The sequence below is a fragment of the Mizuhopecten yessoensis genome, unplaced genomic scaffold (assembly GCF_002113885.1).
Source record: "Mizuhopecten yessoensis strain PY_sf001 unplaced genomic scaffold, ASM211388v2 scaffold6863, whole genome shotgun sequence".
Classification (NCBI taxonomy): Eukaryota; Metazoa; Mollusca; class Bivalvia; order Pectinida; family Pectinidae; genus Mizuhopecten; species Mizuhopecten yessoensis.
The window spans coordinates 1,562,965-1,578,716 of record NW_018406762.1 but is presented as its reverse complement, the minus strand read 5'-3'; the positions used below and the strand labels follow the sequence as shown (position 1 = coordinate 1,578,716).

The following is a 15,752-nucleotide window of genomic DNA, read 5'->3' as shown; positions in this document are numbered from 1 at the left end:
GCCTCGGCTGTTGTGGCTGCAACTGTTGTGGCCCCAGCTGTTGTGGCTGCGGCTGTCGTTACTGCAGCTGTTGTGGCCTCGGCTGTTGTGACTGCGGCTGTTGTTGCCTCGGCTGTTGTGGCTGCAACTGTTGTGGCCCCAGCTGTTGTTACTGCTGCGGTTGTTGCTTCAGCTGTTGTTAAAGATGCTGTTGTTACAGATGCTGTTGTGACTGCGGCTGTTGTGGTTGATGCTGTTGTGGCTGCGTCTGTTGTTGCCTCAGCTGTTGTGACTGCAGCTGTTGTTACTGCGGCTGTTGTTGCCTCGGCTGTTGTGGCTGCGGCTGTTGTTGCCTCGGCTGTTGTGGCTGCAACTGTTGTGGCCCCAGCTGTTGTTACTGCTGCGGTTGTTGCTTCAGCTGTTGTTAAAGATGCTGTTGTTACAGATGCTGTTGTGACTGCGGCTGTTGTGGCTGATGCTGTTGTGGCTGCGTCTGTTGTGACTGCGGCTGTTGTTGCCTCAGCTGTTGTGACTGCGGCTGTTGTGACTGATGCTGTTGTGGCTGCGTCTGTTGTGACTGCGGCTGTTGTTACCTCAGTTGTTGTGACTGCAGCTGTTGTTACTGCGGCTGTTGTTGCCTCGGCTGTTGTTGCAGCGACTGTTGTGGCCTCAGCTGTTGTGGCTGCAGCTGTTGTGGCCTCAGCTGTTGTGGCATCAGCTGTCGTGACTGCGGCTGTCGTTGCTCCAGCTGTTGTGACTGCGACTGTTGTGGCTTCAGCTGTAGTAGCTGCGGCTGTTGTTACTGCAGATGTTGTTGCCTCTGCTGTTGTTGCCTCAGCTGTTGTGACTGCAGCTGTTGAGGTTGCAACTGTTGTTGCTGCTACTGTTGTTGCAGCTACTGTCGTTGCCTCGGCTGTGGTGGCTGCGGCTGTTGTGGCCTCAACTGTTGTAACTGCGGCTGTGGTGGCTGCGGCTGTTGTAGCCTCAGCTGTTGTTGCTTCAGCTGTGGTGGCTTCGGCTGTTGTGGCCTCAGCTGTTGTGACTGCGGCTGTTGTGGCCTCAGCTGTTGTGACTGCAACTGTTGTGGCTTCTGCTGTTGTGGCTGCGGCTGTTGTTTCCTCAACTGTCGTGACTGCGGCTGTTGTGGCCTCAGCTGTTGTGACCTCGGCTGTTGTTGCTTCAGCTGTTGTGGCTGCGACTGTTGTTGCGACAGCTGTTGTGGCCTCAGCTGTTGTGACTGCGGCTGTTGTGACTGCGGCTGTTGTGGCTGCAGTTGTTGTGACTGCAGCTGTTGTGGCTGCGGCTGTTGTGGCCTCGGCTGTTGTTGCTTCAGCTGTTGTTGCTGCGGCTGTTGTGGCCTCAGCTGTTGTGACTGCAACTGTTGTGGCCTCGGTTGTTGTTGCTTCAGCTGTTGTGACTGCGGCTGTTGTGGCTTCGGCTGTTGTGACTACAGCTGTTGTTGCCTCAGCTGTTGTGGCTGCGGCTGTTGTGGCCTCTGCTGTTGTGACTGCAACTGTTGTGGCCTCGGCTGTTGTTGCTTCAGCTGTTGTTGCTGCGGCTGTTGTGGCCTCTGCTGTTGTGACTGCAGCTGTTGTGGCTTCAGCTGTTGTGGCTGCGGCTGTTGTGGCCTCAGCTGTTGTGACTTCAGCTGTTGTGACTGCAGCTGTTGTGACTGCAGCTGTTGTGGCCTCGGCTGTTGTTGCTTCAGCTGTTGTGGCTGCAACTGTTGTTGCCTCAGCTGTTGTTGCTGCGGCTGTTGTGGCCTCTGCTGTTGTGACTGCAACTGTTGTGGCCTCGGCCGTTGTTACTTCAGCTGTTGTGGCTGCGACTGTTGTTGCCTCAGCTGTTGTGGCTTCAGCTGTTGTAACTGCAGCTGTTGTGGCTTCAGCTGTTGTGGCTGCGGCTGTTGTGGCCTCAGCTGTAGTGACTGCGGCTGTTGTGGCCTCGGCTGTTGTGACTGCAACTGTTGTTGCCTCGGCTGTTGTTGCTTCAGCTGTTGTGGCTGCGACTGTTGTGGCCTCAGCTGTTGTGACTGCAGCTGTTGTGGCTTCAGCTGTTGTGGCTGCGGCTGTTGTGGCCTCAGCTGTTGTGACTGCGGCAGTTGTTGCCTCAGCTGTTGTGACTGCGGCTGTTGTAGCCTCAGCTGTTGTGACTGCGGCTGTTGTAGCTGCGGCTGTTGTTGCCTCAGCTGTTGTTACTGCAGCTGTTGTGGCTTCAGCAGTGGTGGCTGCGGCTGTTGTGACCTCAGCTGTTGTGACTGCGGCTGTTGTTGCTGCGGCTGTTGTTGCCTCAGCTGTTGTTACTGCAGCTGTTGTGGCTTCAGCAGTTGTGGCTGCGGCTGTTGTGGCCTCAGCTGCTGTGACTGCGGCAGTTGTTGCCTCAGCTGTTGTGACTGCGGCTGTTGTTGCTTCAGCTGTTGTGGCTGCGACTGTTGTTGCCTCATCTGTTGTTACTGCAGCTGTTGTGGCTTCAGCAGTGGTGGCTGCGGCTGTTGTGGCCTCAGCTGTTGTGACTGCGGCTGTTGTTGATTCAGCTGTTGTGACTGCGGCTGTTGTTGCCTCAGCTGTTGTGGCTGCGGCTGTTGTGGCCTCGGCTGTTGTGACTGCAGCTGTTGTGGCCTCAGCTGTCGTGGCCTCAGCTGTTGTGACTGCGGCTGTTGTGACTGCAGCTGTTGTGGCCTCCGCTGTTGTTGCTTCAGCTGTTGTGGCTGCGGCTGTTGTGGCCTCGGCTGTTGTTGTTTCAGCTGTTGTGGCTGCGGCTGTTGTGGCCTCAGCTGTTGTGACTGCGGCTGTTGTTGCCTCGGCTGTTGTGACTGCAGCTGTTGTGGCCTCAGGTGTCGTGACTGCGGCTGTTGTTACTGCGGCTGTTGTGACTGCAGCTGTTGTTGCCTCGCCTGTTGTGGCTGCGGCGGTTGTGGCTGCGGCTGTTGTTGCCTCAGCTGTTGTGACTGCAGCTGTTGAGGACGTCTCAAAGCGGTTCACAAATGTTGTGGCTGCGTCTGTTGTGACTGCAGCTGTTGTTGCCTCGGCAGTTGTGACTGCAGCTGTTGTTGCCTCAGCTGTTGTCGCTGCGGCTGTTGTGACTGCAGCTGTTGTTGCCTCAGCTGTTGTGGCTGAGGCTGTTGTGACTGCGTCTGTTGTTGCTGCGGCTGTTGTTGCCTCAGCTGTTGTGGCTGAGGCTGTTGTGACTGCAGCTGTTGTTGCCTCAGCTGTTGTGGCTGAGGCTGTTGTGACTGCATCTGTTGTGACTACAGCTGTTGTTGCCTCAGCTGTTGTGACTGCGGCTGTTGTGGCTGCGGCTGTTGTTGCCTCAGCTGTTGTGACTGCGGCTGTTGTGACTGCAGCTGTTGTTGCTTCAGCTGTTGTGGCTGAGGCTGTTGTGACTGCGTCTGTTGTGACTGCGGCTGTTGTGGCTGCGTCTGTTGTGACTGCGGCTGTTGTTGATTCAGCTGTTGTGACTGCAGCTGTTGTTGCTTCAGCTGTTGTGACTGCGGCTGTAGTTGCCTCTGTGGCCGAGGAGCTTTCTGTCGATGTCAACATCATACTCACTACCACTAAAATTGTCGCCCACACAATGGTCTTCTTCACAAATACCATTTTGAAACTGGGAACCTTTAAATAAAAAAGAAATTCAAAACTGTTTAGGTTTGTCAAAACTTGATTTACTCTCCTATGGATCGTTTTAGTTTTTTCCATATTAATCTTTTCTCTTTTCATATTCATCATCAAAATTTCATTGTAATATTATTTTGAAATCTTACAGAAACATGTTTGGTTTTTTGTTTATCAATTTTAAATTGATAGATCAATATTAGTAAATATTTTGTTACACAAATTTCTTAACAAAAATAAATGCTATTTCTACTTATTAAAGTTGCAAACCCACATTCGTTTTTTTATTTGTCAACGTCCAACAAAGCATTTATGATCTGTTCGAATTGTACACAACTAAATGAAAAGTAAACAAAACCATCTCAAAAGATACCGCACTTCTTATGTATAAGGTACGGGATAGTACGTCAGCCCTCGTGACTGGAACTGTAAGTGGGTTTAAATGATAATGCTACTACAGTATGTGTCGATCGATATATTTTACACATTTATAAAACGTCATCGGAATAAAAAAAAAAGTGTTAAAAGCGGGATAGACCTGTTGTATTGGAATTTTAAAGTTATAAAAGATATTTGAAAATATGTGTGTCTGTCTCTACGCAGGGGTTTCCCTGTGTGTCTTCTGGTAAGAGTTGAAAGGAAGAAAAAAAAACAATTCTGATATGTTTACTCAATCGTAACACTCGTGAAATGTGTTTCTTTTTTCACTTCCTAGGTGTCCGTATTCATAATAAAAATGATAATTCGAGGTTCTTATATACCGATTTATCACAACCTAGTTCGTAGGACGTCTCAAAGCGGTTCACAAATTATCATCCGTGGTTATAGGGCCTTTACAACCAGTCAATATCTTGTTCAACTCCCTGGGGAGCATACAGCCGGTGCTGCCATTGCGGCGCTCACAGCTAGCATTCAACAATTCTAGCACTGCACAACCACGTACTCATTTACTGCTGAGTAGACTTGAACAAGAGAAGTAAAGTATCTTGCTCAAAGATACAACACAGTGCTGTGACGTGTCTCGAACTCGCAACCCTTCGGTCACGAGCCCGGCGTCATACTTCTAGACTACTGTGCCTCCTACCGTGCATCTTAACTGAACTTTTACAATGACATTTATACCCGATGTGATACGTAATGTGCACGCAATACTGATACCTACATTGACACTTTAGTTGCACCTCCAGACGTTTACAAGTATCACCCCCAAGCGGACTAAAGTGACAGAACCGTGGTGACCTTTAATGTTTAACATTAAACCAGTCTGACCTACCGGGTCAGCGAACTTTAACAATACTTTAAATACCTGTGTTTCAAAATGAAGAACGTATGTACAAACATTAGCGAATGTATCAATAGGGCCCGATTCTTGTATTTCAGAATCTATATATGAATGTTATTCCTCTTTGGCTGATTTATAGACGGGCATGTACTGTACTCTCGGCACGTCACAGGGGACTGTCATATCCGACTCTCTTAAACCACACAAACATTGAGTTAACAAAACTGCACCCTATATTTTTCTACAAACTAGTCTGACAAAGTATATAAACACAGGAGGGCCCCAACTGTGAGAAAGGCGAACATTTAACAATTGTTCAAGGAAAGTGTAATGTTTAAGTTGGTTGTAATTTAATACCACAATAAACTGAATGCTTTGGGTCTCGTACGCAGCAGCATGAATTGACACCTCGTTTAAACGCCTCGATGGGCGACACACATACCTATTGTATACTGTTTTCTGAAATTGCTTTTCAGATATAAATCTTATGTAGCACATCGCTTGACACAGTGCACTGTGAATGGAGATTAAGTCCGCATTATGCATGTACCGCCTTGTACCCTGTAATCTAGTTAAAGTATATTTGTTTTTATAAAGCTGTACAGCCCATCGATAATTTCAGTAACTTTGTGCGAAATTCCCTAAACTAATTTATTCTCATGCATATGCATATTTTGGCTATACATGCATTATCGCTGATTTGGTTGCATGCTGGGCTCGATAGCATAGATCTATACGATCCATTCCGTATATATATATACATATATAGGAGAACACGCCGGTCGGTCGTGCAACCTGTAGCAGATTCAACCCTTAGAATTAATGACATCTGCATCCCGGGAAAACATGGAGACAGGCAAATCAATAGCTGTACCCTAACTGTTGTGCGCTAGATGCTATACGCTATTTAATTGTTATCGTTTGTATGGTTTATGGTCTCATTAAACGCTAGGCGTAATGTTGGCTTGACTAGAAATGTCCCATATCTAGAGGTCGTCGATGTAACCATTCTATAACAAATACCCAGACAGAGGCGGTCAATAATCTTGACAAGAGCTATCCGCAATGGAAAATAAAGCAAATATTCGATCTGCAAACACCAACGGCTTCTGAGAGGACCTATTCAGCCTACTTATATTCTATGCTGAGTTGTAGTTGTAGATTTAATGGTATGACGTTCGACAACGGTATGTTTCGATACAAATTTAAGGGTATATTTATACCTTACCTACGTATTATAATAATTGTGAATGACTATATTCGTTCGATCTACCTGTATCATTATTTTCAAGGCTTTCGATGAAAAAACAATGTTTACGTGGAAGTGGTTTTCATTTATGGGTATGGAAATTATAAATAAGGTCGTTCTGAAATGCCGATTATATTTCAGGATTAAGGATTGTTTAATGTAATAATTATCAATGAAATTCGCTTTTAAATGATACAGAAACAAACATATATAATTAATTAATATCAAAACAACTTACCTGCTCTATGTTTGTAGAATATATGTTAGATCCAAATCGATTTCAGGAAAAAACAAAATTTTCACAGTCAATGATAAGATACGGATATTGTTTTAACAGTATGTTTCCGAAATGTCAGCGTATTAATTCCATGTTCGCCGGCAGGTGTATTCCGTACGTCTTTCCCCTACGGTGTATGAAGTTCCAGTGAGGGAGGCAGCCAAGGTAAGTAGCAGTGTATCAAACAGCCAACAATGAAAGGCGTGCCCGGTTCATTCGTCGGACGGCGTCACCCGTCGCTACATTGGTTCGCTGGTCGGGTACACCCGACATGGTTCAATGACGACAAGTTTGGGTTTGGCTATTGAAATGATCCCTATTCAACAATTCATGAATGGAATTTGCAAGTGGGTTTAAATGACTATACTACTACGGTATTTGTGTCGTAGTATTTATCGACCTTGTTTGGCGTGTGAAGTTTACTCACTTAACAAAATGCCACCGGAATACAAAAGGCGTTGTAAGGGAAGACGCTCGACAGGAATTTGACCGATGTAAATACTTATATTCTCAAAGACAGGACAGAAACTGTTGTTCTTGGTTAATACGCGTAGGTACAGGGCAAACTTTTAAGGGTACGAGTGATCACGAGAGAGGTAAAGATTTGGAAAGCTTCTATCAGACAATGAGAGACCAATTTGAAATGATACAACAGCAAACCTAAACCAATCTCGGTCTAAAAAATGTAAAATTAGTCGAGTATGAGGTTATGTCAGATAGGCAAACAGGGACGAATGATGCAAGAGATAAACAGAAACAGATAACAGAAAAAATAAGAGAAAGAGGAGGAAACACCAACGTAGCATGACGGAGGCAGTGTCGGTTCTATATTGGTTTGGCCTATATCTATAGTTTCCGATTCCGGAATTTTAACGACATTTTTATTATAGTGAAAATGAAAAAGATTATTAATCTGTTCTTTATAAATTCAAATACATATCGTAGATATATTAAGCTTGTGATGCATGTGTATAATATTGACACACATACGATGTACAGAACTTTAAATCATTTAGAATTCCTGTTTTGATGAATTGGTCATTTTTTGTATGCCCGACAATTATTGAAAATTGATAACGAGACAGGAGAAGAAAATTAAACACCAGTTGGTGTGATCCGCAAGGTTCTATAATACATTTGTAATATCAATGAAGATCTATACGCTTATTGACGAACGAAAATGTCTTTACGACAGTAGAGAAGTACTTTGTACCTATAGAATGCCGACTTTGATCTGGATGTATTTTTTATATGTTTGAACAAGTTTTCTGTACCTACTTATCACGTAACATGACACACCTGGAGATTTACCTGTAACTGAAATAAACATATTTACATAGCGTTACAAGCACTGCGTCGTACGTATTAGTTTCCGGATTCGATTGATTTAGATTTTAGAATGTCCACATAACGTACTGGTTGGGGATAGGTCGCGTTCGGCTGATATATAGTGCCGTTACGGAATTCCTCAGCCCGGGTGTGATGGGTGGTTTTTATGAATTGAGCCCCCCGGGGCGTGTACATTCCCAGTAGGAACATTATGCGTACAATGACCGCGCTAATTAAAGATGTGCCAGTATGTGAGATTTATAGAACTCGCGCGAGTTTCCTCTGGCCCTAACACCAGACTTAGACATTTTGACATATAGATGTCTGGGGAGGGGGAAACTCGGGCTACTTACGAACAAACGGAAACACACACATTTGTATAGACTGAAATTGTCCTAGTATTTCTGAACAAAAAATGAACTTTTTAACGGTAACAAAAAAAGCGATAATGACGTTACTATATATGTATACCTAGTTTTCAGGAAACGTACACATCAAATTTTCAAAATTCTAGACAAAAAAAAAGCAGGAACTAAATTCGGAACCCTCAAATTCCGGACATTAACCCTCAGGGGCCATATTTTATCCCCCCCCCCCCCCCCCCCCCTTTTTTTTTCTTTCTCGAAACACTTCATTCCTGGGGAAACGGTAATCACACAATATATTATCTTAAAACAATTTTAAAAGAAAATGTTCATAAAATGTGTCCCGTTTTTATTCCATTAAATAATAAAAGACTGTCAGAGATATTTTTGGGAATCAATACAAAGAGTACTCAACATTTCCCTGACTTTCCATACGACGTTTCTTTCCAGAGACGGATCTTTTGGCGGACATTAATATCTATACGTTTTAGACATGTTCATCACGTTATCAAATCAAACCAGCAATATATATGTTTTTATGTTGTGTATATATATACTTCATGTGTATGCCTCTGTTGTCATTGTTATCATGTAATTGTAAATGTATGACGGAAGAAGGCTACACCAGTTGTAATAACTTGTGTCGAATTCCTTGTTTATCTTTCATTGGGAATATAATGTGTTTACGATAATAAATGTACGACCAGGGACGGTTGTGATGTTGTTGTTCGAACTGTGCGTCCTCACAACATCTATGGTGGTATAACAGACGCTTCAGAGACGGAAACAATTGCGCTAATTACACAGTGAGTCTAACACCTTATTACCTGGGCGCGTTAAAGATATAATCCACGCGGGTTTGCTTACGTCATAACACTAACAACGCACCGCGCGCTGACAATTAAGAACTGAGAAGATTGTGTCAACGTACCTCATAGACTTGTATTGTTACTATTGTACACCGTGTATGATCTTGTTAAGATTTATCTGACAGTGACGTAGTGTCAAAGACTTAAACAGAAAGAGCTCGTGAAGGACATGTATTAATACCCTAATACAACATGCAAAGCTTAATATAGTCTTATAGTTGTCATGTACTTTTTGAAATATGCGAACATACGAAAATTAATTGAATGTAAAGCAGACAAGAACCGGTATATTTATAAGTTTATTCGTTCTATAAAGTTTTTCTTCTTTTCTACATCCGATCACGCGGAAAAGCATTATATGTAAAACACTGTTTATTTATCCTTAGCACCTCATCTACCTGTTCAGACGAGAAAGATAGACAATCTTCTTCACAAGTATGATGTTTAGTTTCGTATCAATATTCACAACCTCGTGGTTACTTGGAGTTTAACAATATCAAGCTTAACCAACGAAAGTGTCACGTAATGATACACTCTCAGCGAAAGTTTACTGAAAATGCGCTCGACCAAACATAGCGACAATTGAACAATATTGAAGAATTTTGACCTAACAAAGACAAAAGTCTTCAATCAGGATCCGATGTTTCTACCACAATGAAGAGGATGGGAGTGTATATCCTACAAACTGTCTATGATATAGGTCTCATAAGTAATAACGACAGTATACGTATGATCTCATTTATAAGACGTTATAGTAGAGGAGACAAAAACACGAAAATCAAACTCAATTATCATTTATTGACAAAACATTTATTAATGTGTGTTTGTCATTATACTTGTGGCGTATTTGGTCACGACTGTATTTGATTTAATCTGACTGAACACTACTACGTAAAATCTTAATAGCATCGGAGGTCTTTAATATAAGGACACAGAACGCGGCCTATAATGAGAGTGAATTTGTGGAGGGGAATGGGGTGTTCAAATATCAGTTACGATTGGTCTAAAACAACACAAGCCTAAAACGTGAATTCGACGACGGGTGTCTGTATTGTCGGTAACAAGCAAGGCGTATGCGTGAACTTTACGTGCTTTGGTTACGTAATAATTATGTTTACACTGTAAAAGGGCGTCCATATATTGTGACGGTCCTTAAGCTCGTATGCAATACAATTTGATGGGTCTATTAACCAGGACATCTATTTTTCGGAAGATTGGTTAGCCCCGCGACTCGCGAGCACCGATACTCATTGATAATCATTTCTCAAAATTATATATCAAAAAAAAAAAATTATCTACGGATAGAAACAAGAACAAATATTTATATCATTTTTTTTTTATTTGGAAAATTTAACATCTTATATCTCACAAAGCTAAAAGTTAAACTGAGCATTCTTTTGAACTTTTATACCCCTCGCCGTATATATTCCGGTTAGGTGGCATGTACTTACCGTTTAATTTATAGTACGTCAATATGTTGATGTCATAGTTATATAGCAATTCGAGGTGAAATCCTGTTTTAACGTATTTTTATCATCTATGTCTTCTCAAAAACCTGTTTAAAACAAATTAATAAATATTACATGGGTTCAAATAGCTATCAAGTTTCATCTACAATTGTTACATGTAGGTATATCGCGAGAAAACTGACAAGTTTTAAAAACGTTACTGTATTTACACAAAATGGTCATTAGAAACTGTGGTCACAGTGAAATGAGAAGTCAAAACAGTAAAAGGAAACGTTTTCTTTTTCTATGAAGAATAATTATACAATTTAGATGTTATATCAACACCGAACAAACATGTCACCCTCGCGGATTGGTCGTAACTACAACACTATATTAGGTTATTGTCATACAAAAATAAACTATGAAGAAAATTATTGAGAATTAGAAAATAATAAAAGATAACTATTGTCTGTGGTATACAGATGGCAGATGAATTTGAAAGAGCGAACCGGTTAATACGGGGACCGGGGGGGGGGGGGGGGGGGGTTGTTGAGACATACCTAAACTATGTTCTTAGTTTAGGGGACTCTGATGACCGTTGTGCCTTCATGTAGAAATGAGAAGCTAGCCTGTATATGGTACAGCCGTAAATCAGTATAAGAATACATACATACCAGCCTTTTAAACACTAAGTTTGTTTATACAAAAAATAAAACAGATTGTCCTTATACAATTAAAGTCTACCTAACAGTGTTCTCCTGCCTCACCGTCCAATCTTTTCATATTTTAGTACACATAGCTTCACACTACCATAATCAATTTGATAACAACGGTCTACTTGGCAGCATCAGATAACTTGTCGTCCTGAAATCAGTTTTGGGTGGATTTATACGGTTTATTATAAATTCTTTATAAATCACGGGTAGATTTATTACTGGGCGGTTCACAGGAGAAACTGTTTGGGTGGATCAAAGACATTTATATCGTAACAACTGTATAAAGTGTCTCGTCATTTCACCACTTTTTAACATAATACAACATACATTAAAATGTTTGAGTAAATATCGCAGGCTTTCTTAGACAAGGATATTTTACTAGGGTAATACCTGCGTGTCAACGAAACTGTAATTTGACCACAAAGCGAAAACGCTATGGTGAGTTATGAGCAAATGTGCACGGAGACACCTTTAAAAGAAGAAAAAGAAAAATACCATGTGCTCCAGAAGGGACAGCGTAACTAGCTTCATCGGTGATATCCGCCATATATACCTATGTCAAATTCAAGTCATGTCACACTCGGTGTAAGAACCAGGGAAGTGTGGACGAACGAACACTAATGAGCCAGCTCATTAAAACACTGACCTTCGTACCACAAAAAGAAATCAAGCATATCCCGATGAACATATGATGGCGACAATAACACTTACTCCTGATATTAATTTAACTGCAACTATGGCAACTTTTTTTCCCGTCAGCAGTAGGTGACATCTAAAAACTGTAGATAGGGAAAGCAGTGATGTTACTCTCAAGAAAGGGAAAGCTTTCGGTAGGTAAATCGTCACGCTTATCATACAACTTAATAGCAAGCTGTTCCTGTTGAGGCCGCTGATGTAGAAGTCTGCAATATCCATTATTTCAGGTTTATGAGGATAAAGATGATCTTATAATTGTCTGAAAGTGAAATTGAAGGACTTGATAAGGGTTTTACTACCAATCTTTTAAACTCTCCAATAAATGTACACTCATGAGAAAACAAAAACTAATTGGCAAGTAGAGCTGTAGAGGAACGCCTAAAGTATGGAAAATCATTCCACCGAGCTCAACAAAGACATACTAGTGGACATCCATTATTCCTATCCCCACAATATCATTCTCATTACTTTCCATCTCGGCCTTTTCTTCGTCATGATTATTAAAATATTAAAAAATAAATCCCCCCCCCCCTCCATCCCCCTTTTTTACCAACTCCTATAATTTTATAGATTATCTAAAAAGTATTTTTTCTGAAAACGCAGTTAGAATATTCACGTGGAGCATCGATAATCCAGTCACCTTCAGCAAAAGTGATTGGGTGGTGAGACTGATGGATGACTGCAACAAGCGTATAGATAATTCTTATTCTGTCCGCAGGATAATGTGTTGTCACTGTAGCTGATCATGTCCACGCTATATAATTCTGTGTATAAACACCTGTTGTTATAGTGGTAACGTTTAATTTGAGAATCAACATGTCCTGTAAAAATATAATGTGGCTCAATGATTCATAGCATGTATAGCATGACTCAAAACGTTTAGCTGTTCGACCATGTAATGGACGTTTGAAAATATATAGTTCAACGTCTTAAAACCGCACAACCAATTTACATCAAGGTCAAATATCGGACATATGTTTGCTGTATTCACATCAAAGAATGTTGTCGGCATTCATGAATATCTTATCAAAAGCATGGTCAAAGATGCGCATCATTTATTATTATTGTGATGGTATCATTTTATCCAATAAATGCCGAAGCCAAACAGTGTAAGGTTTCACTTCACTCGGATGACTTTTGTTTTATTTAACAGTGTATTTCTCCAGTACCACAATGTCGTGCTTTAGCAACTGGCCTGTATCATCAGCATAAAGACTAAGTACGGACCCGCAGCTAGAGAAATATATGATCGTAGTATATGAATGTCTCATCAATAGTTCATGAGTAAAATATATTTTTCTATTGGTGCTTCCAATGTTCGAAAACAATGCTTTATATTGTTGTGTGGTTGTTCCGACATTAAATCATACGGTAACATGCACAAAATGATAATAAAACAACAAGAGTAATTCGAAATCGATAAAAGTAGGGACAATACATGAATAAAGGAAATATTTAGTTTGAGACTTTTGCACAATTATCAGGAGAAAAAAACACCCAGGTGTTCCGGAAGGATGAACGTCTTCTGTTTGCTTCACATACACTACCCGTACATCTAGACCAAGTCCAGGTGATGTAACGTCCTTCTACAGAGAACTGGGGTAGTGACAACAAAACCACAATGCACACCAATGAGCATAATAAAAACATCCACCTTTTAATAACACAGGAAAATAGAATATTTCCCAATGAAATGATGATGACGACATTGTAATTTGAAAACTTTCACGGTAATCAGAATTTTCGAAGTTAAATTTTAAAAACCAATATAAAAGGGCCAGCATTGTCCTTGGTATTAAGTTGAGAGCTATACATACGATCTAGGTGGTCATTTCATTTTTGGAAATTGAGGGTTCCGTGATATTTTCGACATCAGTCTTGAAATGATTCAGCCTCATATGAAAATTTAAAAAATCGGTCAAAAGAGGGACACAGTCAGTTCCCGTAGGAATGACACAGTCAGTTCCCGTAGGAATGACACAGTCTGTTCCCGGAGGAATGACACAGTCTGTTTCCGTATGAATGACACAGTCTGTTTCCGTAGGAATTACACAGTCTGTTCCCATAGGAATGACACAGTCTGTTTCCGTAGGAATGACACAGTCTGTTCCCATAGGAATGACACAGTCTGTTACCATAGGAATGGCACAGTCTGTTTCCGTAGGAATGACACAGTCTGTTCCCGGAGGAATGACACAGTCTGTTTCCGTGGAATGACACAGTCTGTTCCCATAGGAATGACACAGTCTGTTTCCGTAGGAATGACACAGTCCGTTCCCGTATGAATGACACAGTCTGTTCCCGGAGGAATGACACAGTCTGTTTCCGTATGAATGACAAAGTCTGTTTCCGTAGGAATGACACAGTCTGTTTCCGTAGGAATGACACAGTCTGTTGCCATAGGAATGACACAGTCGGTTTCCGTAGGAATGACAAAGTCTGTTCCCGTAGGAATGACAGAGTCTGTTCCCATAGGAATTACACAGTCTGTTCCCATAGGAATGACACAGTCTGTTCCCATAGGAATGACACAGTCTGTTCCCATAGGAATGATACAGTCTGTTCCCGTAGGAATGACACAGTCTGTTCCCATAGGAATGACACAGTCTGTTTCCGTATGAATGATACAGTCTGTTCCCGCAGGAATGACACAGTCTGTTCCCATAGGAATGATACAGTCTGTTCCCGGAGGAATGACACAGTCAGTTTCCGTAGGAATGACACAGTCTGTTCCCGTAGGAATGACACAGTCTGTTCCCGTAGGAATGACACAGTCTGTTCCCGTAGGAATGACAGTCTGTTCCCAGAGGAATGCATACGATTTGCGTGTCACCGAACCAAACAAAGACATACCATTTTTAAGTATATTTCTTCTTTGCCTTGGTCGAGTATTTCACATTTCCTCAAAAACGTTTAAACCCTGTAATAATTCGATGTAGCGCAGAACTAGGTAATACATTTACAATCACCTTCGTGGGAAGGTGAGTGACCTCTGATAGACTGCAATGACACCAAGTACCAGCTACGACTAAGGAACAAGGCCAACGTCAATACGCTAGGTTTAGAAATGGCAAAATACATATATATTTCAGTTCGCAGATCTTGTAAGTAATGTGTGTTCACACTAATGTCGAACAGAAAAATGTCCTTTATAAAATTTTACTTAGGAAATCTCGGCAATACCTTAAATATTGCAAACCTGTGGTATGTGAACCATAATTAGAATCGTATGGAAGTGAGGACGGGTTAGTTCTTAAGAGTAATTGGAGTATTCTGTTGAAATAAGAAACGTGAGAATATTCACTTGTTTGACCCCGATCGGGTCGATGACCACGTCGGTTAATGGTAATTACAGGCCCTCTATCACCCTAAATAGATATATAAACGCAGAAAGCGTAGATGTTGCGAATCACTAGTGCAGAACCATGGTATGTCGAACGTCATCATGTTAATGCCACGTAGTGGTAATATCTTGAACACCCTTTCCTTGCCTGATTTTAAAAACTAACTTTTCAATAACTAATTTAAAACAATTACTGTTAAAGGAAAATCGTGATAAAACACTTTATTTTTGTGTCCAAAAAAAGGACACAAAAAAAAAAGAACAAAATCAAATAATACTGTTTGAAAAGTCGGCACATTGTCTCCTAAAGCTGACCAGACTTGTAACGATTCGCACAGATCATGGCAGGTATAGATATGGTAATAAGGTATAAAATTTCACTTTACAAAGATGCGCTTTATGGAAGAGAAGTCTGCCGTCTACTTGCGATTTCTTTTCGGGTTAACGACAAGCAATAAAGGGTGTTCTACCGCGCCGATAATAATAGCCAGATACATAATGTTAAGGGGAATGTCCTACCAATAATATATTAAAACAAAATAAAGTCTTAATCTTTATCAAAATATTCAAAGGTATTTAACATATGAA

General features: G+C 41.4%; 1 protein-coding gene across 1 annotated transcript; it reads right to left on the bottom strand.

Annotated features, from left to right (window-relative positions):
* Positions 1–5: 5 nt before the first annotated feature.
* On the bottom strand, positions 6–6,752 carry LOC110452780 (mucin-19-like; the record flags this gene model as incomplete). Its single annotated transcript, XM_021501457.1, has 3 exons — positions 6,360–6,752; positions 2,965–3,590; positions 6–2,919 (listed from the first exon to the last, which is right to left on the bottom strand). Coding segments are annotated over exons 2-3 (3,525 nt in total), but the record flags the coding sequence as incomplete, so codon positions are not given.
* Positions 6,753–15,752: the final 9,000 nt, after the last annotated feature.